The sequence below is a fragment of the Orcinus orca genome, chromosome 19 (genome assembly GCF_937001465.1).
Source record: "Orcinus orca chromosome 19, mOrcOrc1.1, whole genome shotgun sequence".
Classification (NCBI taxonomy): Eukaryota; Metazoa; Chordata; class Mammalia; order Artiodactyla; family Delphinidae; genus Orcinus; species Orcinus orca.
The window spans coordinates 39,717,165-39,744,473 of record NC_064577.1 but is presented as its reverse complement, the minus strand read 5'-3'; the positions used below and the strand labels follow the sequence as shown (position 1 = coordinate 39,744,473).

Sequence of the window (27,309 nt, the reverse complement as noted above, 5' to 3'; positions counted from 1 at the left end):
TAATTGTGCTGGATTGGGGTCCAGGCAATTGTATTTTTTAACCCCACAGGCAATTTTAATGTGAGACCAGGGTTGAGAACCACTGGATTAGGACAGAATTACAAGTGTGGGGTTGCTAGGTATAGTAAAGAAATATTGAGTTTCCAGGGGTGCCCCAGGAGATGGGGAGAAAGTTGTCCAGAAATGAGAGAAAAAAGCAGGAGAGCGCCCAGAAACATGGAGGGAAGCAGGGGGACCCAAGAAGAAAAAGTTGGCCAGGAAAACATTCTATGTGCTGGGAATGGTCAAGGGACATTTCAGAATTGGGGTGTTTAATATTCGGGTCTAAATTCTCATCAGGGCTGTCAGGTGGGTGATATAAACCCCTATGCCTGCCTCCAAGTCACCAGTCAAATTAGCTCCACACTCGTCCCTGTGTGAACGGATGCTTGGGGGGGAAGTCAAAGGAAAGGGGGCCCGTTCCACACCTGGTCATCACAGGGAGAAGGGAACAGCCAAAGCCCCCTCTTGAGAATCCTCAGTAAGCATTCTGGGCTCCCCTGAGGAACTCAGGTGGGAAGGAAGGCTGACCCCTCAACCACACACCCACAGTGACATCGGGGTGACATTTCAACCAGCTCTCTACGACCCTTGTTGTTAAGCACCTAGAATCAATCCTAGCATTAGTCCTGGGAGAGGCCGTGACACTTTACAGAGGATGAACTTGAGGGCCAGAGAAGCAGAGGAACCTGCCTAAGGCCACACAGCAAGTTCCAGGTGAAGCTGAGTGGATCAGCCATGGGGTCCCTGAGTCCCCTGGCCCCCGTGGATGCTCAGACTCCTCGATACAAGCATTTACCAAGAGCATCTTCTGGGGGTGGGGAGCGTGGAGTGGCGAGACGGGAAATTTCAGAAGACATCACAGAACGCAAGACATGTCACTCCAGCTTCCATTCCAGAATCATCTATGCTGTGCTCCCCACCCTCAACCTTTCCCAAAGCCATCCACCCGACCCCAGTGAAAGACAAACAGAGCCCAGAAGCTTTGCTTTCACATTTAATCAAAGGAAAAGAAAGCCAATCAGAGAGAAAGCTCAAGAACTGGATGGCTGAGAGAGGGGACAGGAGAAGCACAGCTGGGCTGGGACTGAGTGTGGACGGGGCGTCAGGGTCCCATAATCCTGAGGTTCCTCAATACAAGCGTCCACAGTGGGAAGAGGGAGGCTGGAGCCTGAGGGCTAACGCGGTGGGCACACACACCCATTCCAACCCAGTACGGGTCCCCGGAGTACAGCTAAGGCAGGGGAGGTAGAATGCTGTTCAGAGAGGAATAGAGACGGGAAGGGAGGGGCCCAACCCACAGGCATCACCAGAAGTGAAGGTGCCAGACAGTAACTGGAGCTTCACCCTCAAGGGCCATGTGCCAATCCTTCAGCAAGGTGCCCAGCCGCACCTCCCATCAGAGAATGGTCTTCTAATCAGAGTGCTTTGGAGGCTAACCAAGGGGGAGGGGGTAGCTGTCTCTATTCCCAAGTCTCCTGGGTGACGTGGGTATGAACAAAGAACCCCATGGCCCTGGGCCAGCGCGAGAACACCCCATTCTCCTCCCACTCCCAGTCCCCTTGGGTTGAGGGTGAGGGTGAAGCAAGAGAGAGCTGAATTGAGGATAAATTAAAAGAACACTGACTAAAGGGAAAAGAGGAACATAAAGCTGACTGCATAGTGGAGGCAGAGCTATGCAAATGAGATGGAAGCAGACTTGACCTTTACATCTCATTTGCATATCCTAGGCAAATGCAAATGAGATCCCTAATATAATAAATATACTTCTGACTTTGTAATAAATATTCTGTTTCTTCTCCCTCCCCTTCCCTAGGAAATGGGCACACAGTGGTTCAGGGGCCAGCGTGGCTGACACTGCAGCAAAGACTGATTAGACAGAAGAACTGGGGAGCACAAAGGCTGGGGGTGGGGTCATGGGGGGTCCCCTACAAGGACAGGTTCACCCCAGGAGGGGCCACAGGGACGTCTGGGGAAGTCAAGGACAGCAGACTTTTTAAAAAAGGGGTTCTCCTATTTTACACAGCTGCCCTCCTCAAGGGCTGGAGGGTGGCATTTAGGGTCGGGGGACAACAGGAGAGTGGAGGGAGACATCTGGGGAAGGCCGAGCCTCTGGAATCTGGGACAAGGGTCTCATAAGAAATGGGGGGCTGATGGGGAGCCCGGAAACGGGGCCCCAAAGAGTGACCTCCAAAGCTCAACAACCCTTTGCTTCCCCTCTCCAAAAACTAAGCCTGACACGCACGCCAGTGGTGGAAACACAGACCAGGCACTGCAGCCTGCGGAACCATAAGCTGTGGCGACTCCAAGGTGGATGACGCCCCGTGGAGGTGTGCAGGGAGTCTGCTGGGGTGCAAACATCCTCCAAGGCCATGCCCCGTGGCCCAGCCCTCCTCTTTCCCCAGCCCCCAGGCCGCCTTCATGTGAGTGGGCACCTGCACCCGGCCACAGAGACCAAAATGGACACTGACCACAGACAGGGAGCCCAGACACGTCCCCACCACGGGCCACGGAGGGCTGGGAGCTTCCCGTCAGGCTCCTCGTCACAGGGCTCGGCCTCCAGCCCACCCCTGCCTGGGCTGAGCCCGCAGCCCCTGCCGCCCTTGCCCTGCGGGGAGCAGAGCTGGCCTGTCAGGGGCACATCAGAGAAGTCTGCGGAGAGACTTCGGCAGTGAAAAGCTGTGCGTGAGGGAAGAACGGGAGCCAGCCCCGTTCCGAGGGGGCAGAGAACCGCGCTGCTCCCTGGTGCGGCAACTGGCTGGTGCTTCGGCTCCTCCAGCCTTCGGGATGGTACCAGGCTGGCACCGCACCTGGGCTTGCCTAGCTGCCAGGGGGCCACGTAGCCCCCTGGCCACAGGGAACCAGCCTAAGGCCTGCCCCTAGGCTGCAGGGGCGAGAAGTAGGAGCAGCCCAGGAGCGGGGTCAGGGTGGCCAGTCCAGAGGAGAAAAACTGACTGGCGAGAGGGGTGGGGGCAGCGTACCTACTGACCACCTGGTCCCAAAGCAGCTTTTCTCTTCTCTGGACTGAGCATTATGGAGGCGACTCCGACACTCCGGGGCATGGCTCGGCCCTCAGCGAGGGACATCTGGTGGCCAATGAACGTCGGGAGTGGGTAGCACCTGGGCACAGACGTGCCCCACGAACACCCACCTCCCTGGCAGTGCACGCCTCCTGCGCTGAAGCCAGACTTAGGGCCATGACCCAGGGAGAGCCAGAGCGCCAGGAACGGGAGCTGAGGATCATGGCTGGGGCTCACGGTTGGGAAGGGGACGGATTCAGGGTTCTGGGTCCCAACCCAGAGGGCCGAGGTCCAGGAGAACAGGCTCAGTACACCCAGCTGACGGGCACCCACTGGGGCTCCGTGCGCAGCTTCTCCAGGGCGGCCTGGAGTTCACGGAAGGTCCTCTCCAGGTTCCTATTGACCAGACTGAGGTCGAAGTAATGCCCGTAGCCCCTCTGGATACGGCTGCTCTCCTCCACTGTCCGTCTCAGGTCCGCCTCCTGCCAGCACAAGGGGACCTCCCGCCCGTCAGTATCCGCCTGGCACCCCCAGCGTCAGGGGTCCCACAGCCTGCCCCGTCTAGCCCCCTCCCCAAAGCCCAAAGTACCAACCATGGCAGGCACAGACCCCCTGGCTGGGGAGGCAGCAGCCCCCCCCTGCATGCCCCAAGGCAGCTCTCCTGTGACCGTGGACAGACAGATCGGTGGTGGGAAGGGAGGAAGGAAATAACCTTCAGGAAGCGCCAAGCACTGCACTAAACTTGGCGACCAGCGTAATCTTCACCACAGCTCTGCAAGCGGGACTAATTATTCTCATTTACAGCAGAGAAAACTGACGTACGAAGAGGCCACACAGCCAGCCAATGGCTGAACGGCGTCTGCCTGACTCCAAAGCCAGCGCCCCCTTCAGTCTGACTAGACCCCCGTACCTAGACAGCCTGAAGGTAATTGCCACGCCTGGTCCTAGGGCCGCCCACAAGGGCCCGAGGCAACCCCTCTCCAGACACAGCCCAAGCTGGACCGGCAAGGGTGGGAAGGGAACTTGAATACTGACTTACAGAAGCCCAGGCAGGAGCTCTAGGACTGACCCAGCTGTGTCCCGGGGGCTCCAGTAGGCTCTGTTTGTGGCCAGAGCCGGCTGCAGCGGTGGGGAGCCCTGCCCGGACCTTTCTCCTGGGTCTGAGCCCCTGACCGGGGCCTGAGAGCTGCAGTACCATAAGTGGCCAGCAGAGGGACCCCTGAGTTCAGAGCTCTGCAAACCCTACACCTGCTGGGGAAGGCTGTTCCAAGGGGTCCCTGGCGGGAGAAGGGTGCCCTGGAGTCCTGCAACACCTGCCTTGAAGCCTCTCCTCCCTGCACTGCCTCCTCCCTGATGCTAACTGGTCCCTCCAGGCAGCCTTCCAGCCTCTGGCCTCCTCCCTCCCTTCAGCCTTACCCCGAGCTGTAAACAGCCCACCTCTGCCCACAAATCGCCCACCGGCCCTCTGGGCTCCCCTGGAGCCCTGTTCCCACAGAATGGACCGAGCAGGGGGCTTGGAAGAAGCTCCCGTGCCCCGGGCCAGCTGTGTCCCTGACTCTACACTTCACTTGCTCGCTCAGACCTCCATTCCCACACCTATAAAGTGGCATTCGCGAGTCTAACCTCAGTGGTACCTCAGGTGGGCGCCTCTCCCCTTCCCGACACCACCTTCTTCTCTTCCTCGGCTCTGGCTGGCCCCCCACACCACCCCAGTCAGCCATTAGACCCCCACCACCACACCTCAGAGGCCCTCACCGTGAGCTGCTTGGTGGACACCCCACTCTCCAGCGCCGTCCGGTTCATGGCTCGCAGGGTCTCAAAGTCAGGGGCCTCAATGAACACCACATAAGGGACAAACTCAGCTGTTCTCAGGACCTTCACTGCCTGCAGAAGAGGAGGGTCAGGAGTTTATCCCCATGTACATCTGGGGTGATGGGGGTGAGAACCGGTACCTGGGAATAGATGAGAATGTGGACCTGGGGCTCTGGGACATGAGTCCTGGGGATGAATGGCAAAATAGCTGGCAGGTGGCTAGGGATGGGGTGACTGGGGGTCCAGGAGGCTGAGAAAGAGGTTCTAGGTGGGCTGGGTCCCTAGCAGTAGTTGAGGGGTTATAGGGGGGTACTTGGAAATATATGGGGTAATACTGGGGGGCAAGCAGAGTACCCAGAGAGGTATTGAGCAGGCTGGGAAGGAGCAGGCCAGGCAGTACCTGGGGGTTGACATCCAGCACACACACCCGGCCGGCAGCGACCACGCCCCGGATGGAGTCGATACGTGTGCCATACAGGTTGCCCTCGTATTCACCATGTTCCAGGTATCGCCCAGCACGGATGTCAGCCTCCATCTCCGCACGGGACACAAAGCTGTAACCCTGGCCTTCCCGTTCTGAGTCCTTGGGCCTCCGGGACGTGTCTAGGGGGAAGGAGGGGCCGAATGGGCACAGGCAGGCCACACCACCTCAGACACACGTGCTCGTGCTCTACCTGCACCAAGCAGCCCTGCTGCCTTCCCGCACACCTTGCCCTCGCCCTCACCATTGGCACCCACAGACTCGAGACGTCCATACTGAGGGGACCTTCAGTAACCCAGTGCTTACAGATGGAGGCTGAAGCCCAGAGAGGGCAATATGCAGCCCAAAGCCACACAGCAAGGCCAAGCAGACCTGGGGTCAGCACTCAGGTTCCTGCCTCTGGTTCTGTCACCAGAAGCCCTCTTTTCCACAAGGCCACACACAGCTCATAGCCCTGTTTCACATGGGTTCCCAGCTGGGCTTTTAGCAAGTGAAACGTGAGAGAAGGAAAGGTAAGGCTAGCACCACCCACGTGGCCAATGGTTCCTCGCCCTCCCCAGCCTGCAGTTCCCACATCCACCCACAGAGGGCGCGCACCACACACCTCACACCCAAAGGTATCACTTAACCTGGGGCCTACGCAGATGCCCATTCAGTGGGCCCAGCCTTGGCCCCCAGGGCAGCCCCTGCTCCCTGCCTCCCACCCGGCAGGACCCAGCCCCCACTCACAGGGCACTGTGGTGCCATAGCGATCCGGATCCCACATGATGAGTCTGTTCTTCAGGCTGCGCCGGCCCACACCCTGAGCCCCGATGAGCACCAGGGTTTTCCGGCGGAAGGGGGGCATGCGGGCCACCTCCTCATAAATGAGCAACTCATGGCGGTCAAACTCTGGACAGGGAGATGTCACTGCTCATCAGGTGAAGGGCGTGGGGCTGGGCTCTCAGGGAGGCCAAGGATAAGAGGGCTGGGGCCGAGGGCAGGAGGGAAAGACAGGGCAGGGCTGAGGGCCAGGACTGGCAGCATCAGAACCAGGAGATGCACAAGTCATTGGTGGGGGACGGAGGGAGCACTGAAGGAGGATGGGGGAAGGGGGCCCCAACACCCACCTGCATTCTTGGTGGTCAAATACATCATTCGCTTCTTTTTCTTTCCTGAAATGCTGCCGCACAGGGTCCCTGGCCATAAGGAGATGAGCAAGTGAGGCCAGGCAGGGCCACATCAGGTCCCAGATTAGAGGTCTGGGGGCAGGACTGTACCTGAGGTGGGTGTCAGCTCCAGGTCCCGCTTGACAAAGGCTTTCCGCTTCTCCTCTAGGAGCTGACTGGGGATGAGCCCAGCGCTGCCCCCTTCTACGTGGCACGCCTGAAATGACCGTGGGACAAAGATGTGCCCGAGTAAGCCCTCACTGCCCGCAGACACCATACCTGGAGAGACAGCATGGGTGCCCAGGGCTCACCTGCCACCAGTTGGCGTCGTCCTGGTTTACAATCTGAAGCAGGTCCCCAGCATTGAAGCGCAGGCCGGCTTCCTTGCAGGGGATAAGGCTGTCTCTGGCTGGGTCATAGTCAAAGTGGCATTTCACAAATACCTGGGCCAGGGATTTGGCAAAGGGTCAAGGGAAGAAGCAGGGGAAGGCTGGAGGGGGCGATGCCCATTCCTGTTGCCACCCCTACCCCGAGGGTGGGGGGATGGGAGTGTCACACAGTTCACCTCCTGCCCCCTCCCCTCACAAAGGTGAAAGAGACCCTGGCACTGCCCATCTAAAGGCATGATGCCACAGGCCTGCCTGGTCCACCTCCCTGGTACCAGCCTCCCTTTGCATCCAGAACAAAAGGACCCAGAAGGATGGGGATCTGCTCAGGCCTGGGGCCCTGGCCCTACCCATCAGGAAGGTGGGATCACCTGGTAAGGAACACGATCCTGGCACCTGATGCAAGATCCCTCCATCCCCCACACCCTCCCTCGGAGGAGAGGGCTCTGGCAAAAGGCTAGACAGCCAATAGGAGAGGTGAGCAGAGCAGCGAGACCTCCACAATCCACCAACCTGAAGGCATCTGTATAGAACACGTGATAACCCAATTCTGGGCACCCGTGCCTACACGCAGGCACACGGAGGGCTGCGCACGATGCAGGGATTCATTTGTACACTCAGGTACTCCAGGCTTTAGATGCGCGCACATCCCTTACACGTGTGCCTGAGTGCCCGAGACTAGGGCGAACGCGTGGCCGCATTCGCCAGATGCCTCTTGCTTTGACTACACTGGCTGGCGAGGAGGGGCTCCCGTCAGGAGGCCCGTGACCCTGGCCGCCGGGAAGCTCCGCCACCCCCTGGGCCTTGTGCTGGGCGAGGGGCTTGGGGGAGGGGCCCACCTGGCGGGGCAGATGGGGCTCCTGGTAGCTGGGCAGGATCTTGAGGATAACGCTGCCGCTGGCGTTGCGCAGGAGCTCCTGCAGCGCGCGGGGGTCGCTGCCCACCGGCTGCCCGTTCACCTCCTTGATGATGTCGCCCACGTGCAGTAGGCCTTGCTGAGCCACCATGCCCCCGTGCAGAATGCGTGCGATCACCAACTCGCCACCCTCCACGCGGAATGTCACGCCCTGGGGGACGGAGGGCGGCTATGATGAGGCGCCAACTGCTCCAAGTCAGAATCTTCAAATGGGTCTCTTAAGAGCCCCTCCATTCTACCCTTCTAGCCCCGCCCTCACAGCGACCTTCTCTGCCATCTTCTGCCCAAATTCTTTACCTACAGGGGCACCAGTGGACTGAGAGTGGGCAGAATGGAGAGAGTCACAATGTCTGCGGTCTCCTGGGTGTGCTGGCGCCCGACCCTGGGCAGAGCTGATCCCGTCTTCATCTTCAGCCCTCTCCTGACCAGACTTGATCCCCGCCGGTCACTCTCAACCACCCCCTCCCGAGATTCCACCGCTGGCGCTGCCCAGCGCCCTCACCAGATGCTCTCCAGCCGTCTTGCGGACGCCCACCATGCGCACTGCGTCAGGAGGCACGGGCTGGTTGCTGAACGTGGGGTCCAGGCCAGGGCTGGGGGGCGGTGTCTCATAGGTCTTTGAGGCCACAGAGTCGTGCGTCTCCAGAAGGGACTGGGGAGGCGGGGGGAAGAGGAGGGGCCATGGGGCAGTGCCCCGAGGTCCCTTCCCACCCCAGTTCTAACTTCCTGCCGGCGCCAGCCCCCCAGCAGCCCGGGAGGGGACCACACCTGGAAGTGGGGCTCCTGGAGGATGCGGACCAGCTCCGCCGCCGCGCTGCTCCGCTCTGCCAGCCGCGCCAGGTCCCGCAGGATCTCCCGCACCAGCTCTAGGTTGTTGTCCCGCACGGCCTCCAGCTTCGTCTCCTCCAGCCGCTCGTGGGCCTGGGGGCGGGGGCGGGACAGGTGAAACTTGACGCTTCCCCAAGAGCCCTGGGGTACCAAACAGTGCCCCCCCCACCAGCTCCCAGGCATCTTCCCACCCCCAGATGCTGACTTTAGACCCCATCCACAGCACTGCTCCTGGTATCAGTCTCAGAGCCTCACTCACTCAGACACAAGCACACTCACACGTGCGCACAGGTGCCTTGCTTTCTCCTTTCTCCCCCAAGACAGTGACTGGGACTCAGTTTAGGGAAGAGAGAATCCAAAGGATAAAATTTCATTTCCATCTCTTGCCACAGAGGACCATTAACATCATCAAACTCCCCAGCCTCCAGAACCCTATAAGCATCTGAGTTCAAGGACAGCTTCTTCCAACCGACATCATGGCTGGGTGGGGTCTGGGACACCCTGTAGCCCAGATTAAGGAAGCCGGGGAAGTGGAGTAGCTTGCCCAAGGTCACAGGGACTCTAACTTGGGTCTCCAAGCCTTGAGCCCAGTGCTCCCAGTGAAGAAGGGGACAAGATATCAGTACGTGGTACCAGGAGAAGGTCCTGCACCTCCTTGTTGCTCTACTGACTCTGGGCTCCATGACAATGAGCATGGGCTCCATGACAAGGTGCTCTGAAAAGGGAAAAGGAAGCCTTTGCCAGTGACGAGCCCAGCGGAGAGTTATGTTATGTTAAGTGGGAAGAAAGGAGTCCCATTTCAGGGATATACATGCAGACTTCTTTTTCCCTCTGAATCATCTGAAAGATAGTTGCAGACAAAAAGTACTTCGCCAGGCTTCCCTGGTGGCGCGGTGGTTGAAAGTCCGCCTGCCGATTCAGGGGACAAGGGTTCGTGCCCCGGTCCGGGAAGATCCCACATGCCGTGGAGCGGCTGGGCCCGTGAGCCATGGCCGCTGGGCCTGCGCGTCCGGAGCCTGTGCTCCGCAACAGGAGAGGCCACAACAGTGAGAGGCCCACATACCCCCCCCAAAAAAAGTACCTCGCCTCAAAGTACTTCGGCATGAATCTCCTAAGAACAAACAGGAGATCTGCTATATAAACTACAGTGCCATTATCACGCGCAAGAAATTCAGCACTGACACACAATATAGTATTATCTAGAAGACAGTCCATGCCCATGTTCACTATTGTCTCAAAAACATTCTTTATAGCTTTATTTTTCTGATCTACAATCTAACCAAGATCACGTGTTAAACTTGGTTGTCACATCTTTTTATTCTCCTTTAATCTAGAACAGACTCCAATCACTCTTAGTCTTTCAGGGCTTTTTTTTTTTTTTTTTTTCAGGTCAAGCAGTAAATACACATGTGGTTTTGTTAGATATTGACAAACTCCCCTCCGTGGGGCTTGTGCCACTTTGCCATCCCACCAGCATTAGCTGAGAAACTTTCCTGAAGCCTTGCCACCAGAGTGTGTGATCAAACCTTTGAATGTCTGCCAATCACATGGATAAGAAACCATCTCTCAGTGGGGTTTGATTTGCATTTTGCTTATTATGAGTGAAACTGAGCAGCTCTTCATATGTTTAAAGGCCATCTGTATATCTTTTTCTGTGAACTGTCTGTTCATGTCTTCTGCCAATTTTTCCATCAGATCTTGTTTCTTTCTTTTTCTCACTTTTTTAAACATTCTCTATATTAGGAAAATAAGCCCTTTATCTGTAATATGTCTTGCAAATATTTACCCCCAGTTTGTCATTTGTCGTTTGACTCAGCTTATGTTTTTTTGTCAATGCAAAAAATATATATTTAATGTAGTTAAATTTATTAACATTTTATGCATCTGAATTTTGAGGCATAGTTTTTTTAAAAGGCATTCCTTACACACAGATCCATGTTTCCTTCTAGAATGTGTATGGTTTGTTTTCTCAATCTCTGATCTTCTTGGAAGTTTATTTTCATGTACAGTATAAGGTATGGACTTACTTTGATATCTTTCCAAATGACTATCCAGATATCCCAATACCATTTAATAAAAATCCATAAGAAAATTATTCCTTAATTTTCTATGTGTGATAATGATAGTGTGGTTTTTTTTTAAGAATCTTTATCTTTGGGCTTCCCTGGTGGCGCAGTGGTCGAGAGTCCGCCTGCTGATGCAGGGGACACGGGCTCGTGCCCCGGTCCGGGAAGATCCCATATGCCACGAAGCCGCTGGGCCCATGAGCCATGGCCGCTGAGCCTGCGCGTCCGGAGCCTGTGCTCCGCAACGGGAGAGGCCACAACAGTGAGAGGCCCGCAAAAAAAAAAAAAAATCTTTATCTTTTATCTATACAAATTGAAATACAGATAAAATTATGTCTGAGATTTCCTTCAAAATAATTCAGGAGAGAGAGGAGGAGGAGGTGGAGGTATGCATAAAACAAGATTGTTCATGAGTTGTTAAATGTTGAAGTAGGATAATGGATGATGGGGGTTCAAGAAACATTTTTGAAAATTTCCATAATAGAAAGTTGTTCAAGCCCATGAGATGGGGAGATTTTAATAACATCTCATAAGGATACTCTGAGGATTTGGTGAGATGGACACAGTGCCTGGCACACAGCAGGTGCTCAATAAAGGCTCGCTCCTTTCCTGTCTTCTCTTCCCCAAACGGGCCAGGGAAACAGCATCCCACACAGGGAGGCATACTGGCCCCACTGTCGCTAAATCATCCTCTGCTGGGGGAGCAGCATTTCAGCCTGACTCCTACAGTCTGGCTGGGCAGAGGGTTCCCTGCTGGGGAGACAGACAATTGAAGGGGCAAAGGAGTAGTACTCGGAGCCCCGTTATGCCTTGATGATCCTCAGAAGCCAGAGGGCAGAGACATGCCCCAGAAGGTTCCACCAAACGCTGTGTGATCTTCACTCATTAAGCTCAGCACAGCCCACAGAGCTTGACTCCGTTACCAGTGTCTAGACAATGCTGAGAGCCCAAGGCCCCAGGAAATGTTTCAAGAATAAAGAAAGGCACTCAGGCTTGCAACCGTCTCACCATGGTGACCCTGGCCAGGCTCCTTCGGGTTGACGGGAGCTAGCTCTGGCCCAGGTTACGTGAGAAGCATCGAGGTTGCCCATTTTAGCTTTAGCATCTTCTGCTCCATGGATGAAGAGGACAAGTTTCCCCGGAAGCCCTCACTTAACCAAGCAGGAAGCCAGTGTGTCTCCCACGCCTTTTACCTCCCACCTTTGACTTAATGACCCCTCCCCCTAGGCCGATCCATTCCTCCGCCTGTGGCCCCCCCGGATGTCTTACCCACAGATGGAAGATCACAGCTCTCCAAGCTCAACCTTCATGGGCCAGAGGAAACTTTAAACATTTAATCATTCAAATACAAAAGAAACACTAGCAGCAGGCTGACCCAAACAGCTGATTGACCAATACTGAGAATACCCAACATGTGTCACGATTTGCAACATACTTTTCAGGGACTTTGGGAACTCAGAATTGGATTAATCATATCTTTGGCTCATGACGTTTTCTCATCATTGGCTTGTGAACGGCCTCCTTTTAGTTGGTTGGTATTAAATTAGGTACTTTTGTAATAATACAACAAGGATCTAAGTAGCCACCACTTAAATCATAAAGGAGGATCTTGACCATATCCTACATCTAATCACATGCCCCGCACACCCATCCACCCACCTCTCCTGCTCAGAAACCACCACCTTGATTCCCTGTGTTCATCACGCCCTGGCTTCTCATTTTACATAGTTTTATTGTATCTATATGTATTCAGTATATTCCTAAAATAAATACTGTTTTTAGTTATTTTAACCTTTAAAAAAAGGGAATTGTGCTATATATGATTCCTGGAGGCCTGATTTTTTTTTCACTTAGTATTAAGTGAAAAATTGTTTCACTTACTATTTTTTTTGCAAAGATTTACTCTTATTTTTCATATTAGGTGAATACATATTCACTTAATATTAATTTTCATTTAATGTTATTTTGCTAAGATTCATTCTTTTTTCCCATATCACATTAGTTCATTCTTTTTTTTTTTTTTTTTGACCATGCCACACAGTATGCGGGATCTTAGTTCCCTGACCAGGGATTGAACCTGCGCCCCCTGCAGTGGAAGCGTGCAGTCTTAACCACTGGACCGCCAGGGAAGTCCTAGTTCATTCATTTTAATGGCTGTATTATAGTCCATCGTGTGACTATGCCGTATCTGATTCATCTCCTCTCTCCTTGAAAGGCATCTGGGTCATTTCAGGTTTTTGCCATTCCAAACAGTACTACTATGACCGTTCCAGTCTATGTCTCCTGGTGCACATGTGAGTTTCTCCCAGGAGCAGAATTGCTGGGCCAGGGGGTATATACATGTTTGATGGTAAAATAACACACTTGACAGACATTCCACTTAAATGTCACAATGACCCTGTGAGATTAATAGTATCAAGGCCATTTTCCCAATAAAGTATCCGAGGCTCTAATGGGTAAAATGAATTCCTTTTCACAGCTCATGGGTGTACAGCAGGGACTCCTGTCAAAGTTTCCTGAGCGTCCCCACAGCTGTGATGTCACTATCTGGGCGCCTGTTTTTAGAAAGTGTGCTCTTGTACAACACACACTACAGTATTGGAGGCACAAGGCCCCACAGCCAGGAGAGTGGTTTTGAATTTCTGTGGTAACCATTTGCTTAATTCGGCTCTGAAAAATCACCCTCAGCACAGCAGGGGCTTAAGCTCCTTATAGACCAGAAACTTGGGCCAGGTTCACACTTGGCTAATGGTAGAGCCGGCCCTTAAACCCAGATCTTTCAGCTCCCGATCCAGAGCCAGATGTAAACTGCAGATGCAGAAATGCCACACAGCTTTTCTTTGAAAATCTTTTTCCCTCTGCCTTCCCACTCCAACCTCTCTGATCAGGAGACAGAATTCTCATTTGAAGCCCAGGCTCATAATTAAGTAGTTCAAAATCTGAAAGTCCAGAGTGTTGTGAGCCAGAAAGGAAAGGGACTCTTCAACCTGGATTTGGCCGTGTGACCTGCTTTGGACAATGGGGCAATAGCAAATGTGATGCAAAACAGAGGCTTGGAAAGTGCCTGGGATTGGGGGCTGGTCTTCCACTGCTGCTGAGACCACCATGTGAAGCAGCCTGGGCCACCCTCCTAGAGGATGAGAGACCACACCATCCGAAACATTGCAGTCTTCCCAGCTGAGACACCAGACATGTGACTGAGGCTATCCTAGACTACCCCATCCCAACTGAGCAAGCTCAGACCAGAAAAACCACCCAACCAATCCACAAAATCATGAGACATAAATCAAAGTTGTTTTAAGCCATGGTGCTGTGGGGTGGTTTGTTACACAGCTAAAGCTAACTGATGCACTGGGCTCCCCACCACTGTAGCCTCTGTTTGTCATGTCCCCTGGTCAGAGTCTCCATCTTAGTGACCCTCCCGGCCCCTCATTCTTGTAAGGCCCTGCCTTGCTTTGCCAGCTCTCTCACCTCCCCCTTGCCACAGGACTGGAGCCTTCCCTATGAACTCTAGTCCAATGGCCAAGACTGCATTATAACAACTCTTTATGGTTTAAAAATGCTTCCACATCCATGACCTCCCCCTATCCCGACCACAACTCTGAGAGGTAAGCATCGTTATCCCTGTTTCTCAGAAGAAATGACTGAAGCTCAGAAAGGTTCTCAGACCTACTAAAGTCACACAGCTAGCCAGTGAATCTTCTGACTCCAAACTCTGTGCTTTTTCTTCTTCATCTCATGTGGATTAGTTCACAGGCCTCCCAGCTGGCAGATGTCCCCACTGGTAACAGTTTACCTAAATTTCTGACTGTCATCTGCCTTTGATTTCTCACCGTGGCCTTGTCCGTTGTTGGAACACCTGTTACTGGGTCCATGTCAGAGCTCCCAGATGTCACCCACCTGCCAGGGCTGCCACCTGCTGTCTGTAGCCAACCCTCTGGATATGTGATCTGCCTGCCAAATTTGACTTCCTTCAGAACCTGTAACTCCCTGGGTTTGTCCCCTCAGGGACCTGCTCCTCCCTGGTCCCAGATCTACCCAGTGTAGCCCCTCCCACATCATCTGCCACATCCCTGGAGAGGAGAGTCATCAGGGTAAGGGAAGGAGGTGACTAGCTACCACATGGGGTTCCAACTGGACTCCGCTCCTGTGGGTTTCTGGGCCACCAAGCTTTTGCAGCTGGACCTTTGATCAAAGTACTTTGTCTAATAGGTTTGAAATTGATCTGTGTGTACATAATCATTAAAATAGGTGAGAAAGAGTAAGAAGTAGGTTCTGTTGTCCAAAGCGAGTCACGCAGTCAAGCCCAGACTGAAGAGTAGAAACTCTCCCTTTTGATGGGAAGACTGGCAAAGTTGCATTGTAAAGGGTCGCGCATGAAGGGATCGGAAAGATTTCTACTGAGCTCAGATGGGCCTTTATGGAGATTCACTTCCTGTTTGTTTCACAGCTAGATGGAGAGAAGTCACTGGGTTGCCTTAGCCCCTGAGCCTCTTACGGGGGTCTCAGCATTGAAGACGTGTCCACACTCCCTTCTGTTGTGTTAATGCACAACTGGAACCATTCTAGGAATTTCTTGGGAGGCAATTCTGGCCGGCTTACCCCAAGAACACTTCTGGAGAAGGGAGTTTACTTATGGTCTGACACAGCACATTGGTAATTTCTCAATCAGGCAGGGGTCCCAGGACTGGGACATGGCAGGGCTCAGTGAGAAAATGACAGACTCGGGCTCCCTCAGGAGAAGAATAAACTTTCTGACAGTTCATTGCCATAGCCCTAGCTCTGTGCCTGGGACTTGGTGAGCACGCCATAGATATTTGTTGAATAGAGGATGGATGACAGTGACTAAGTGAAGGACAGAGCCATCCGGCCAGCAATCCCATCTTTGGAGAGCTGTCAAATGGGTTCCACAAGGCCATCAGAGAGGAATGCTATGGGGGTGGGGGTGGGAGGGTCACACCTTGCAGGGTGCTGGCTACAGGATCTTCTAACCCAGAGGTTCTGCATCCCGAGAGCCCCTCCTTATTTCACTGGCTGTCCCGCTGTAGAAGCAATAGCTAGAGTGACTCAGAGATGATGTGGTTTAATAAATCCAACCGTGAAGTCAGCTTTGGAAGGTTACAGATGTTGAGGTTCAAATGTGCACACTCAGCAACTCCACTACCCAGTGTCCACCCTAGAGAAACTCTCACCCACGTGCAGAAGCAGATGGATATGAGGATGTTCACGGCAGCTCTGTGCTTTACAGAGGCAAGTCAGCGACAGGGTGCCTGTCTCTCAGCAGGGGAACCAGTAAATGAATACAATGGGCTCTATTCACCTATTGGAATACCACACAACAGTTCAGATGAATCTATATCTCTACGCATGTCAATAACTATATTACTTATATGAACTAGAAATCTCAAAAACCACAGCTGCTTACGCTATCATTCCATTACGCAAAGCTTAAAACCACATATAACAGGGGCACGTTGTTTATATCTAAATATGTGTATAGGCAAGACAGGCACACATTCAGGGGAACAGCATCATCGACTCAAGCCAGGGGTCACCTGTGGGCAGGGGAAGCAGCGGAAATGAGGAAAAGGGGAGAGGCATTCACTGGATCACGCTTTTATTTCTTAAAAAGGAAGAGCAGGAACTAAAGCAAACATGGCCGGCATTCACATCCTGGAGGTGGGTACTCAGAGGTCTGTTATGTGCTTTTTCTACACACTCTCTTGTATTCACTCATTCAATAAATATTCAGTGAGCACCTACTATGTGCCAGGCACTGTTCCAGGCTCTGGGGATACAGTAGCAAATCAAGCAGACATCCCTGTCCTCAAGGAGCTCGTAATCTCTCTGTATGAAACATGCGTAATTCCTTGTTTTGATTTTTAACACATGAATCCAATCCTTGACCACCGAATGAGAAGCAGCTTGCCTTTCTCCAGTCCCCTACAATCTGCTCAGTCTTCTCTTCCCCAGAACCTCCCACTAGCGACCCTCTCACCCGTCTCATCTTCCATCGTTAACGACTGCCCTTGGTCTTCAGCCATTCCACAGATGATAACATACCGGGCTGTGTCCCCGGGACACAGCATCCCCTGTAGCAAGGGGGCCTAGTTCCCTTCCACGCCCCATGTCAGGGCCGACCACAGCTGTCCTGTGACAGAGTCCCCACCCTCACCCTGTGGAAGACCCATCACCTGATTGTACCGCCCTCCCCCTCCCCGCCATCACTGTCATTGCCAACTTCCTGGTTACGCTCACCACCATTCACTGGAGACCCTGGGACTGCCTCTAGTCTCCCCCCGCCACAACACCTGTGTAGACACCCCATCCCACGAGCCCTCCATTCCTAGATGTCTCTTTTTTAAAAAAATATTTATTTGGCTGTTCCGGGTCTTAGTTGCGGCATGCTGGATCTTTAGTTACGGCCTGGAGGCTCTTAGTTGCGGCATGCAGGATCTAGTTCCCTGACTAGGGACCGAACCCAGGCCCCCCGCATTGGGAGCACAGAGTCTTAGCCACTGGACCACCAGGGAAGTCCCAATTCCTAGACTTCTTTAACATCGATGACCTTCCCGTCCACTGCAGCCACATCCTAGATTGTCATGTCACCCCCAGAACTGTCCTCCTTGGAAATCTTTCACTTCCTAACCCTCTCTCTGACCTCGGCCTTCATTTCTTCCAGCTATACGCTCTATCCCCAAATCTGGAGAGCCCCCAGGCCTTCACCTCCGTTTTCTCCCTGCCCCTCTGTCTGCTCCTGGCCACTCTCCCCTCCCCTCCCAACCTCGGCCCCAGAGGTGATGCTCTGGACCATTCCCACCTCTCCCTGCATCTCAGCCTCCCACAGCCCCCATCCAGCACAAGCCCTGGACCAGAGCCACCCTCTGTGTCTCTGGCCTGAGTCACCCCCACCCTGGGATTGACAGTCTGGAGCCCTGTCGATCCCGCTCCCTGGCTTTGGTGAGTTCCCTCTCTCCCCTTCAGTTATTAATTAGTTGAACCTTCACTTCCAAATCCCCGTCTCCGCCCCGCTCCACTCAACCCCTGACCCCTGATGGCCAGCTGAAGACTGCCCGCCTCCCCGGAGAAATCTGAGCCATTAGCATGATTCCCTGCGGCTCCCAGCCTTGGGAGTCCTCCTCATCCTCTGCAGCGAAGGATCGCCCCCTCCCCAGTCTGTCCTTGCTTCTTATCTCACGTGAAGGCAGCACCAGCCTTACACTTGCCCTGTGCAGAACCCCAGGTGCGTGGCTACCCGCACCCCTCACCTTCCACACCCAAATATCAAGGACTGACAATTTACTTCCTAAATATTTCTTTCATCCTCCCCTCCCTCAAGCCCTGTTACCACAGGTCTAGTTCAGGGCCATCCCTGATGCTGGTCTCTCCAACTCCAGCCATGACCCTCCAACCATCCTCCTTGTGGCTGCCAGAGCGATGCTCCTAAAACACCTGTGTGCCGTCATCACACCCATGCTTAAAACCCACAAAAGGCTCCAAGTTGCTCACAGGACATCACAGGACGATGCCCAAGCCCCAGGCATAGCCCCCAGGGCCCTTCACCAGCTGCCAACATCTCCACAGCTCACACTCCCTGTCTCACACCTAAAGCTCCGGCCTCACGCTGACACTTGCAGCTCCTGTACACTTCTGGCTCTTTCTCACCTCTGTTTCTGCTCAAGCAACATTCCATGGCATGGAATGCCCTGCCCCTCCTTCTCATACTTCAAGACTCAGCACAAATGGCCCTTCCTCCAGGAAGTCTTCCCTACCCACCCTGGGCTGGGTCAGGCATCTGTCCCTTACACTCCCCAAACGCTTAGCGCATCTGCCTCTATCACTGCTGTTACCAAAGTGTTTTATAACTTTCTGTTTTAGTGAGTCTCTCCCCCACCTGATATGTGGCAGGTGACCTTAGATAGATGTCCGCACAAAATGCCCAAAGGCAGAAAGCTAAGCAGGATGAACTCTGGAGATTCCAAAGCACAGGCATGCTCACCCCTAACCAATCATACCCTCTACAAGTTGGCAGTCACCAAACACCCATCCATGTGGGCACATCTACACACTCACCAGTCAGGCGTGGGGGCAGCCTCCCTGCCTGCAGTGTCTCAGATTCATCACCTGGGCATGGATGTCCATGCTTACCCCCCTCTGGGGGTCTCCGGTGCCACGTGCCCCATTCCCAGCACCCCTGTGGCTGACATCCCCCTACACCCTATGCCTCCCCAGGCACAGTGCCCTTGTGTCAGCCTCCCTGGAGCACTCTACCTTGGCCAGGGATCTCACTATAGGACTTTCCATAATGCCTCGAAGGAAGATCAGGTCCAGTTCGGCTGCCCCTGTGGCATTGGGGAGGGATCCCAGGTTGTCCAGGACTTGCTGCATGGCTGGAGGGAAGGAGCAGGCAGTGAGACACACAAGTACCAGCTGAGCACAGGGGACCCAAACACACCATAGAAACCCTGCCCTTCTTACCCCACATCCCACAGAAGACAGCGCCTCCCCGGCAGCACATACTTCCCTGCCCGGCACTCCTGGGACTCCTTGAATGCCTGGGGCAGGGGCCCTAAGAAGGGAGGGGCAATTTCCTTGGCCCGTTCTCTAGGCCCTAGGTAATGTTAGCCTGGGCAGGTGGAAGGCTCCAGGCACCAGGAAGTGGACTCTGAGGTGGGGGGAGGGGAGAAAAGAAAGCAGGTGTCAGGTTCCAGGTTCTGCCCCAAACCAGAGAACCACATCATTCAACCTCTGGATGGGCTGAAGCCACAGGACTCAGCCACCTGCACGTGGCGGTCTCAGGGATGAGAAACGGTGCTTGGAGCACGTCCCTGAGTGCAAGTCAAGCAGGCAGCCATGCAGGAGGTCAGGGCCTACCCAGTATCCAGTACCAGCTGCGCCACTAATTCAGAGTGATTTTGCACTCGTCACTGTCCCTCACAGGCCTCAGTCTTTCCTTCCTGTAAAATGGGTGGATTAAACTGGTTGGTATCTACAGGCCCTTCAGCTCTGAAAGACAATGACCCAGAACTTAATACAGGTCATAGGAAGCCAGGGCTGAGGCCCGGAACACTGGTAGGAGCTGGGGAAACAGGCACCCTGGGGCTTGGGATTGTTGTGGACACCCAAGGGCAGAGGGCAGACCAAGTCATCCCAGGGATCAGCAAACCCTCAGCCTGGGATGGGACATAAGCAAGGGCATGAGAACACCTGAAGCTGGGCCACTGCTGAGGTCTGAGGTGGGGGCTGTCTTCCCTCACCAGCAGAGGTGGGAGCTCCTGGCTGTGGCAGGTTCTGGGGGAAGGAAGGGAGAAGCAGAGTGTGCCCAGCTGGGGGCCGAGATGGGCAGGGGGTACCATTACTGTGCCACCTTGCTACCCACGCCTACGTCTGCATAACAGCACCCAAACCGGGGAGGAGGAGGGGTGGTGGGTACAGTCCCTGGCAACTCTCACGGCTCTCGGCAGTGCCCCCCTCCTCCAGGATGGAATGGGGGTGGGACGCAGGAGGCTTTGAGACTGGAGCTAGCAGCTACTGTCCAGGGACTCTTGGCCTCCCAACCTCTTCCCCCTCATCCTTCCCACCTTCTCCAGAAAAGACACCCACACCTGCCCTCCAGACCCCTTCTGCTCAGGCCTGGGCTTGGCATTGGTCAGACACCTGCAAGGCCCTTAGTGGGCTCAGAAAGAGGCCAGGGCAGGGACCCTTCCCGCTCTGCCAGGATATCCTGGGACCCTCCCTCTCCAGTCATCCTCACACAGAGATTCCCCAGCCTGCCAGCCATCGGGAGGACTGAGCCAGGGTAGTTGGTGCCCTCAGCCCAGGCCTGCGCTCCCGGAGGGCCGCGCCCCCAGACCCTTAGGCTCCCAGAGAGCCCGCTCCTAGGGACTCTCTCCAGATGCCCCAAAGCCCGCAGGACCAGCCCCCAGCCTCCCCACCCCGCCTTTCCCTACCTTCCCTCCGGAGCTCGGCTTCCTCAGAGGAGCCCAGGGATATACCCTCCAAAGAGGCCCCGCAGCCCGGGCTGCCGGCCATGCCTGCCCCCGACCCGGCCCAGGGTTCCCGGAGTAGCCTCCACGCCGCCGCCGCCTTCCCGGTCAGAGGCTGGCAGCGCTGGAGGAGGCGGGACTCAGAGAGCGCCCGCTGCAGGGTCAGCCAATAGCAAGGCTCAGCTGTCTGACCGCCTTGCTGATTGGCCAAAGCCCCGACTGTAGCAGAGAGGCGGGGAAGGGGCGGTGAGAGGGTCCTTGTCCCACGGGTGGCAGGATCCCCCAGTTTTAGTACCTACCACTAAAAGGGAAGGAGGCGGCTGAGAGAAGGTTTGCAGGGGGAAGGGGTTAAGCGTGCAGCCCCTTCAGGACGGGAGCGGTGCTCAGAGACCCTCCCCTCCCAGCCCAGCCGTGAGAAACCCAAGGTGGGTGGGGACTTGGCCCCATCTTGTTCCCGCCCCGCCTCCTGCAAGTCCCTCCTCTATTACACCCCATGCCACCTCCTCTTGAGCCTTCCGACCTCTCCTCTCAGTCCCCTCTCCAAGCCCAGTTTCCTTTACAATGACCCCCTCCGGATCTAAGGAAGCCACCAAGAACGACTCTCGGTCCTCCGCCAGGAGGCTGCGGCACCACTGTGGCATGGGACAAATACCTCAAGCCCCAAATTCCTCCCCCAGCTGCTAACCATGAAGCGGTGAGGGGGAGAAGAAGGAGGGAAAGGAGTGACACCACTGTGGGCAGGGAAGGGCGCCCCAAGCCCTCTGACCCCACATCTCAGCAGCAGCTTCTCCCTCCCCATCTCCCAGTTGCGCTCCCCATTTCTTAAGGGGGTGATGCCCGTGGGCAAGTCAGGCATCTTGGGGTTGGGGAAGGGAAAAGGTGAGGGAGCATTCACGCTGCAGAGACCAGGGGGTCCGGGGGGGAGGGGGTGGATGGGGATTTGAAAGTTACCCCAGCCCAGAGCCACCATTCATTCCTCTGAGACCCTGTATCCATGAAGCCACCACTAGGCGCTGCTGCTGCCACCAGACTGCCATTCCCTGAGGAGTGACACCAGGTCAAAGCACACCCATGGTTGCCATGGCAGCAAGCAGGATTACACACTAGGACACTAACCCAGAGATTTAAAGGGACAGCTCCAACTGAAAGCCCCACATCCTAGCCTTGATTCAAAGAAAGGAGGGAACCAGCTGAAGGGGGAAGAGAGGGCAGAGCTGATGGACTGGAGCCCAGCGGTAAGCTGTCTAAACTCTCAGCCCATGCCAACACCCATGTATCTCCAACCCTCAGGAAAAGGACTCCTCCACCTTACTAGAAATAGAGTTGGGGTCTCTCTGCTAGAGGAATACACCCACACCATCTCCCTCTCTCCACAATGATAGTGGCCATATTGACACGTAGGTAAGGTAGAAAGACCCTGCTAGCTTCACTCTCTGCAGAACCCAAGGCAAGGACCTCTGGGGGAAGGCAGAGGGGACGGGGAGGGTGAACCTGACCTTAGAGGCAGGGGCGCAGCTGTCTATCAGGCCCATGGGAAGTGTAATGACCACCAAATGAGGAGGGGCAGAACCCACCATTAGATTTTCGAGGCCAGGAGCCAAGTCCAGCCCCAGGGCAGGCACAGAGGGCCACCTGAGGGAAAGACAAGACTCCTATGCTTTGAGTCTCCCATCACCTCTTTACAGAGGAGGAAACACAGGCTGCAAGAGGTTAAGCAGCTTGCTCCTATCCTTCTTCCTTTGAATATGGAAAGGCAAAGCAGCCCATGGCACAACACCCAAGGCAGCAGGTGCCCCAGGAGTCCTCAGAGGAAGCAGGCCCTCACCCCCCCACCGGGCTCCACTCCCTGCCCTGTCCCCCACCCCACCAGGGCTTATCAAGAGGCCTGCAGCAGGGAAACTAAATTGCTGGGCTTTCCCCTCCCTCTACACCCCTCCCAGGCACTATTAATGGGTTTACTGGACAGTCCCAGATTGAGAGGCCTTTAATCACAGGCTCAGGGATGGGCTTAATTAACCCCTAAGCAGCTTACACAGGGGTCCAGGGAGGCTGGAGCAGCAGGGGGAGGCACTGAGCCCTCCAAGATGCAGAAGCTGGGGGACATTGGTACAGTCCCGCCACTGCATGGAGAACAGGCCCTTCCTGGGGGACAAGGGGGTCACAGATTAGGCTCTGGCCCACTCACAGCAGCCTTCACTTTCCTACTTCAGTTTGTCAGAGGAGAGGAACAGGCGACTCAATCTAACCAAACTGGGGGCCTGAAACATCTTGCAGAGGCAGCAGCAGAGCCTAGAGAGAGGGAAGGGGCTACATGGGTAGGAGGCCTGCAGGCAGGGGAAAATTCAGAGAAATCAGAGCAATACAAGAGCAGTTTACAATTGTCAGGGCCCTTAGAAAGCCTCTAGCACAGGGCCCTTCACCTGGTGGGTCTCTGAATGCACTTAAGGGGGCATCTCTGAAGCCCTGGAGTAGAATGCAGATTCTGTGCATAGAAGACTTTGTCTATGATGCGGACCCTCAGCTTTCATCAGATTCTCAATGGGATTCAGGACCAATACAAGTTAAAAACACTGCTCTTCTCCCATCACTTCATCTTCCAGATGGGGAAACCTAGGTCCTAAAAGGGAGGTGACTGGCTGAGGGCCACAGGTTAACAACTCAGCAGCACGGCATAATAATTGTGAATGTTCTTAATGGTAACGTGCTTTCTCTGTCATAGCCTTTACACCTCTTTACAGAAGAAGAGACGCAGCCTCCAAGAATTTAAGCAGCTTGTTCCTGAGGCTTCCTAGCTTGTCTGGGTGACCCACACCCTTGCCCTAAAACCTCCTATAGAACTAAGTCGAGGCTTCCTGACCTGGCATTCTCCACGCACAGCTTCCTGTGCCCCAGCACACATACACTCCCATCTTAGCACGTGACAGTCCACTCTACCCATCTGGTGGGCGCTGCACCATGGACTTCTCCAGAGCATGCATTCCCCTGGCCTCCCTGGAGGTGAGTTGTGCTGTGTCTCCAGCCCCACCCTGGGGCGGGTGCAGCAGGGTGATAGAAGTTGCCAAAGAGATGGCCGAGCAGCTGGGTGGAGCAGCTGCGGCAGGGGTAGTTTGTTCTTCCAGGGGAGCTGTGGGAGTGCCTGATTGCTGCTCCCCACCCTCTGAACCACTGATATACACTGACATCCCCACTCCCTTCTTACCAGACTCAGAGTTGGTGGCGGCAACTGGCATGGTGAAATCAGCAAGGGCTCTGAAATGAATCTCCTGGAGGAGGGGAGACAGGAGGTTGAGAAGGCACGAGGGCAAAGCAAGGGAAGGAATCAGGAAGGGCCTCGCCTTCAGGATCACCCAGCGAGGTAGGGGAGAGGGCATTGCCCTGACACTAAATGATCCCACAGTCCTGGGAGGCAGGAAGAGCAGATATTACATGCCCATTTCTCCAAGGAGGAGGAGACAGAGGATCAGAGAGGTTAGTTGATTTGCCCAAGGTCACAAAGCTAATAAAGAGAGCTACAATGAAAACCCAGGTTTTATGACTCAAAAAAAATTGTTTCTGCCTACCATCTGTCTTTTTTTTTTTTTTTTTGAGAGAGAGAGAAAGGGTGGGGAAAAGTCCAGTTTGAGTCAAAAGCAGGAAAGATGGGTGTTCCCTGACTTGCAGCTCCATGGGTCAAGAACCGCATCAGTTTTCTTTTGCCTCTGGATCCCAGACCTAGCGCGGTGTAAATGCTCCGCAAACGTTTGTCCATCTGTCTGACAGAAATGATGTCATTCATCCCCAAGGCCTCTCTTGCTTCCTCTTTCTCCCCCTGCCCCTTCTTAGCTGGAGCTGGGACAAGGAGAGCAGGGGCTCTGGGCAGAACCAGCCATGGAGTTTACAGACCCAGTTCCCATCCCAGGTCCTCCCCAAGCTGGGGTTGGATCCCTCATTCTCCAGGGGAGGGTGCAGGTGGGTAACCCACCATTCTTCCTCACTTTGCCTTCCTAGGCCTGTGCTGCTGGAGAAAACCCTAATTCCTGTTGCCTTGACAACAGGAGGCGGTGGCTCACAGCAGGGGTGGGGGAGTGCAGGGAAGCAGCTGGCAGTGCCCACTTTAGGACTGAATGCTACTGGGCCCTGGGGGTGGGGGAGCCACAACTTCACCTCCCCCACCAAAAGGTCCCTAGAGGGACCACTACCTGATTTTAATAAAATCTTCTCTCCTCCTATCACCTTCCCAGGCCTGAGCTGGTCATCTGAGCTCAAGTAGCAGAAATTACAAAAGTGGAAGGATGGCTCCCCTTCCTCCTGCATCTGCCCCTGAGAACAAGGAAGAAAGGAGCTTTCAGGGAGAGGAAGGGCACCCCCTGTCAGGCTAGCACCCAGGCTGGGAGCAATGCCCAGGATCCACTGTACCAGCTAGTGCGCCGGGCGCCAAACCCTGCTGTCCTATTCCTAGACAGTATCGAGGAGGGCTCCCTTCCTGCCCCCTCCCAGGTCCCAAGGACCTGGAACCTGCAGCCCTCTCCTGGCTGGAGCTAATCTCCCTGACGGTTGCTGGCAAAGAGAACTCCCGATGTCCTCCTTTCCCCGAGGGTGGAAGGTGGGAAGAGGCAGGGAGGATCCCGTCCCCAGAAGTCTTGCCTAGCCTGCCTGGGTTTTCCCTCTGGGGAGTCGGTTCCCACGGCATCGGCTAGCTCTGCCCTCCCCCCACCCAAGCCTCCGAGAGGGCGGGGCCCGGCTGTGCCCACAAGAGAACGCAGTGCCAGGCAAGCCAGCCTGGCTCTGAGCCAAGGTCCGGAGCCCAGGCATCTGGGAACCCGCACCTCAGCTTCCAAAACCTTGGGCCCAGGAGCCCTCTCACCCCTACGTCCAGGCTATCCACACTACCCACGGTCGGTAGATGATGTGGGCCCACCGAGAAAGGGGGAGGTTTCCTCCAAGCTCCGTCAATACCCGTACAAAGAGATGGAGAGGAGAAAGGTCTGACAAAGGCACTTTGAAGACCGACAGGTCGTGGGGAGGGGTAGACAGACTGGGTCTCGGTGGCCGGGCGGGTCTGCAAGCACCGACTATCAGAGCGCCCCCGCCCCCCGCCCCACCCCGCTCCAAGAGCCCAGCCCGAAAACGCTGGGCGCTAGGACCTGGGAGGAGGGGGGTGTGTTGCGAGCCATCAAAGTAGGCTCTTTGCTTGCACGCCCGCTGGAGACTAGGGGATGAGGTCACTGAATGGCTGCGCCCCCACCCCCACCCCGTCCTCACTCTCCCCCCGCTCCCCCACCTTAGTTGACCTAACTTTCTGGCCCTGGCTCCTCGCTCCTGGCACCGATCCCTTCCCAGGTCTCCAGATCCTAGCCTTGGCCCCCGACCCAGACCCGCCCCCTCTACAACCTGGGAAGCGAAGAAGCATCACACCCCCTTCCCAGGACCCCCTCCCAGGAAAGATTAAGGTGTTGGCCTCCCAAGGTGGCAGGGGAGCCAAGGGGACCAACGCAACCTCTGTCTTGCGCCCCCAACCCCGGAAGAGCTAACAGCGCGGTTCTTACGTAATGCCTGGCTCCGAAGTCCCCAGAATCCGCACGGCCCCCGGTGAAGCCGCCCGGACGCCCGGGCCCCTCACAGCTCACCAGCTCTGTGCCTGACGTCACTTAGGAGCCCTCGCCGCGGGGGCGGGGGCCGGCGAAAATGGGCAGCGGGGTTTGGTCTCTCTCTAGGAGCACCCGAGAAAGGGGGGTGAGGGCGGGAGGGTGAGAGGGAGGGGACTGGCCTGAGGGAAGAGGCCAGGGGAGGTGGGACGCAGAGAAAGGGCCCCAAGTGCCGTGCCAGGACGAAGAGGGCCCTCGGGTGGGTGCTGGCTCGGGGGCTGGGGGGCGCCTACCTGCGCCCCGAGAGGCCCCTAGCTCGGGGTTGCTCCAGCGCAGCCCGGCGCTCCGCGTTTATTGCTTGTCAATCGCAACCCCCGGTCTTAAAGCGGCGAGGCCTTCTCTGCGCGAAGGGGCGGAGACCGAGAGAGGAGGGGAGGGGGATATAGATGCCGCGGGACCACTCCGAGGAAAGTAGCCTTTCCGAGCAGCTAGTGGGTAGGCCGGGAGGTGGTGGTCTGGGAGACACTGCACAGTCCAGGATCCACCCTCCTCCCCAACTTGCTTTCTACTCGGGGAAGCAAGGACTGGGACCTGTACCTACTCTCGGCACCCAGCGATCCCTTAAAAGGGCGATGGTGAAAGATTACCCGCCCCCTTCTCTCAGCTTAGACCTGCGTTCCAGTTCCAAGCGTGCCTCACCTTTCCTCATTATCCTGCTTCCCAACTGGATAAGGGAGCAGGAGGAGTTTAGGGAAACCCCCAAAGAGCAAGAGACGCACCCCCGTAGGGCCTCGGGCTCAGGGGCAACTTTTAAGGATTCAGTGGTGGCTACCTGGATCCCAGATCCTCTCGGCGAATTTGCAAAAAAAAGGGGGAAACGTCGAGACCCTATTTCAAGCCTGGACCGGAGAGCTGGTCCACACCTCTGTCTACGGAGTACAGAACGAGGTAACCCTTGCTCAGAGTGCCATCTCAAGAAATAAAGAAAGACTTAAATCCAGTTGCTCGCCTTTGCCCGGCTTCTGGCTCCACCCTAGACCTGCACTTAGTTCTGGCCTTGGAA

The 27,309-nt window shown here is 55.3% G+C and overlaps 1 protein-coding gene across 8 annotated transcripts; it reads right to left on the bottom strand.

The window, feature by feature from the left end:
• Window positions 1–1,018: 1,018 nt before the first annotated feature.
• On the bottom strand, window positions 1,019–26,812 carry MPP2 (MAGUK p55 scaffold protein 2). 8 transcript variants are annotated; one of them, XM_004286010.3, is made up of 13 exons: window positions 26,540–26,812; window positions 23,882–23,945; window positions 18,968–19,086; window positions 8,571–8,723; window positions 8,305–8,454; window positions 7,726–7,953; window positions 6,812–6,943; window positions 6,612–6,717; window positions 6,462–6,530; window positions 6,082–6,243; window positions 5,272–5,474; window positions 4,815–4,943; window positions 1,019–3,541 (listed from the first exon to the last, which is right to left on the bottom strand). In XM_004286010.3, the coding sequence occupies exons 2-13, from the start codon at window positions 23,910–23,912 to the stop codon at window positions 3,365–3,367; spliced, it is 1,659 nt and encodes a 552-aa protein (XP_004286058.1). In that variant the 5' UTR covers window positions 23,913–23,945; window positions 26,540–26,812; the 3' UTR covers window positions 1,019–3,364. The 8 variants fall into 8 exon arrangements, with proteins under 8 accessions (XP_004286058.1, XP_033272879.1, XP_033272880.1 ...); XM_033416988.2 differs by lacking the exon at window positions 26,540–26,812 and adding an exon at window positions 26,208–26,482; XM_033416989.2 differs by lacking the exon at window positions 26,540–26,812 and adding an exon at window positions 24,861–24,952.
• Between the last annotated feature and the right edge of the window lie 497 nt (window positions 26,813–27,309).

Excerpts from the sequence above, each read along its gene's own strand:
- MPP2 (XM_033416984.2), bottom strand. The coding sequence starts at position 24,053 with ATGCCCTCTCCCCTACCTCGCTGGGTGATCCTGAAGGCGAGGCCCTTC. Across the intron at positions 6,944-7,725 it reads AGCCCCATCTGCCCCGCCAG|GTATTTGTGAAATGCCACTT; the intron begins GTGGGCCCCTCC and ends TCCCTGGCCCAG. Across the intron at positions 6,244-6,461 it reads TTTGACCACCAAGAATGCAG|AGTTTGACCGCCATGAGTTG; the intron begins GTGGGTGTTGGG and ends CTCCCTGTCCAG.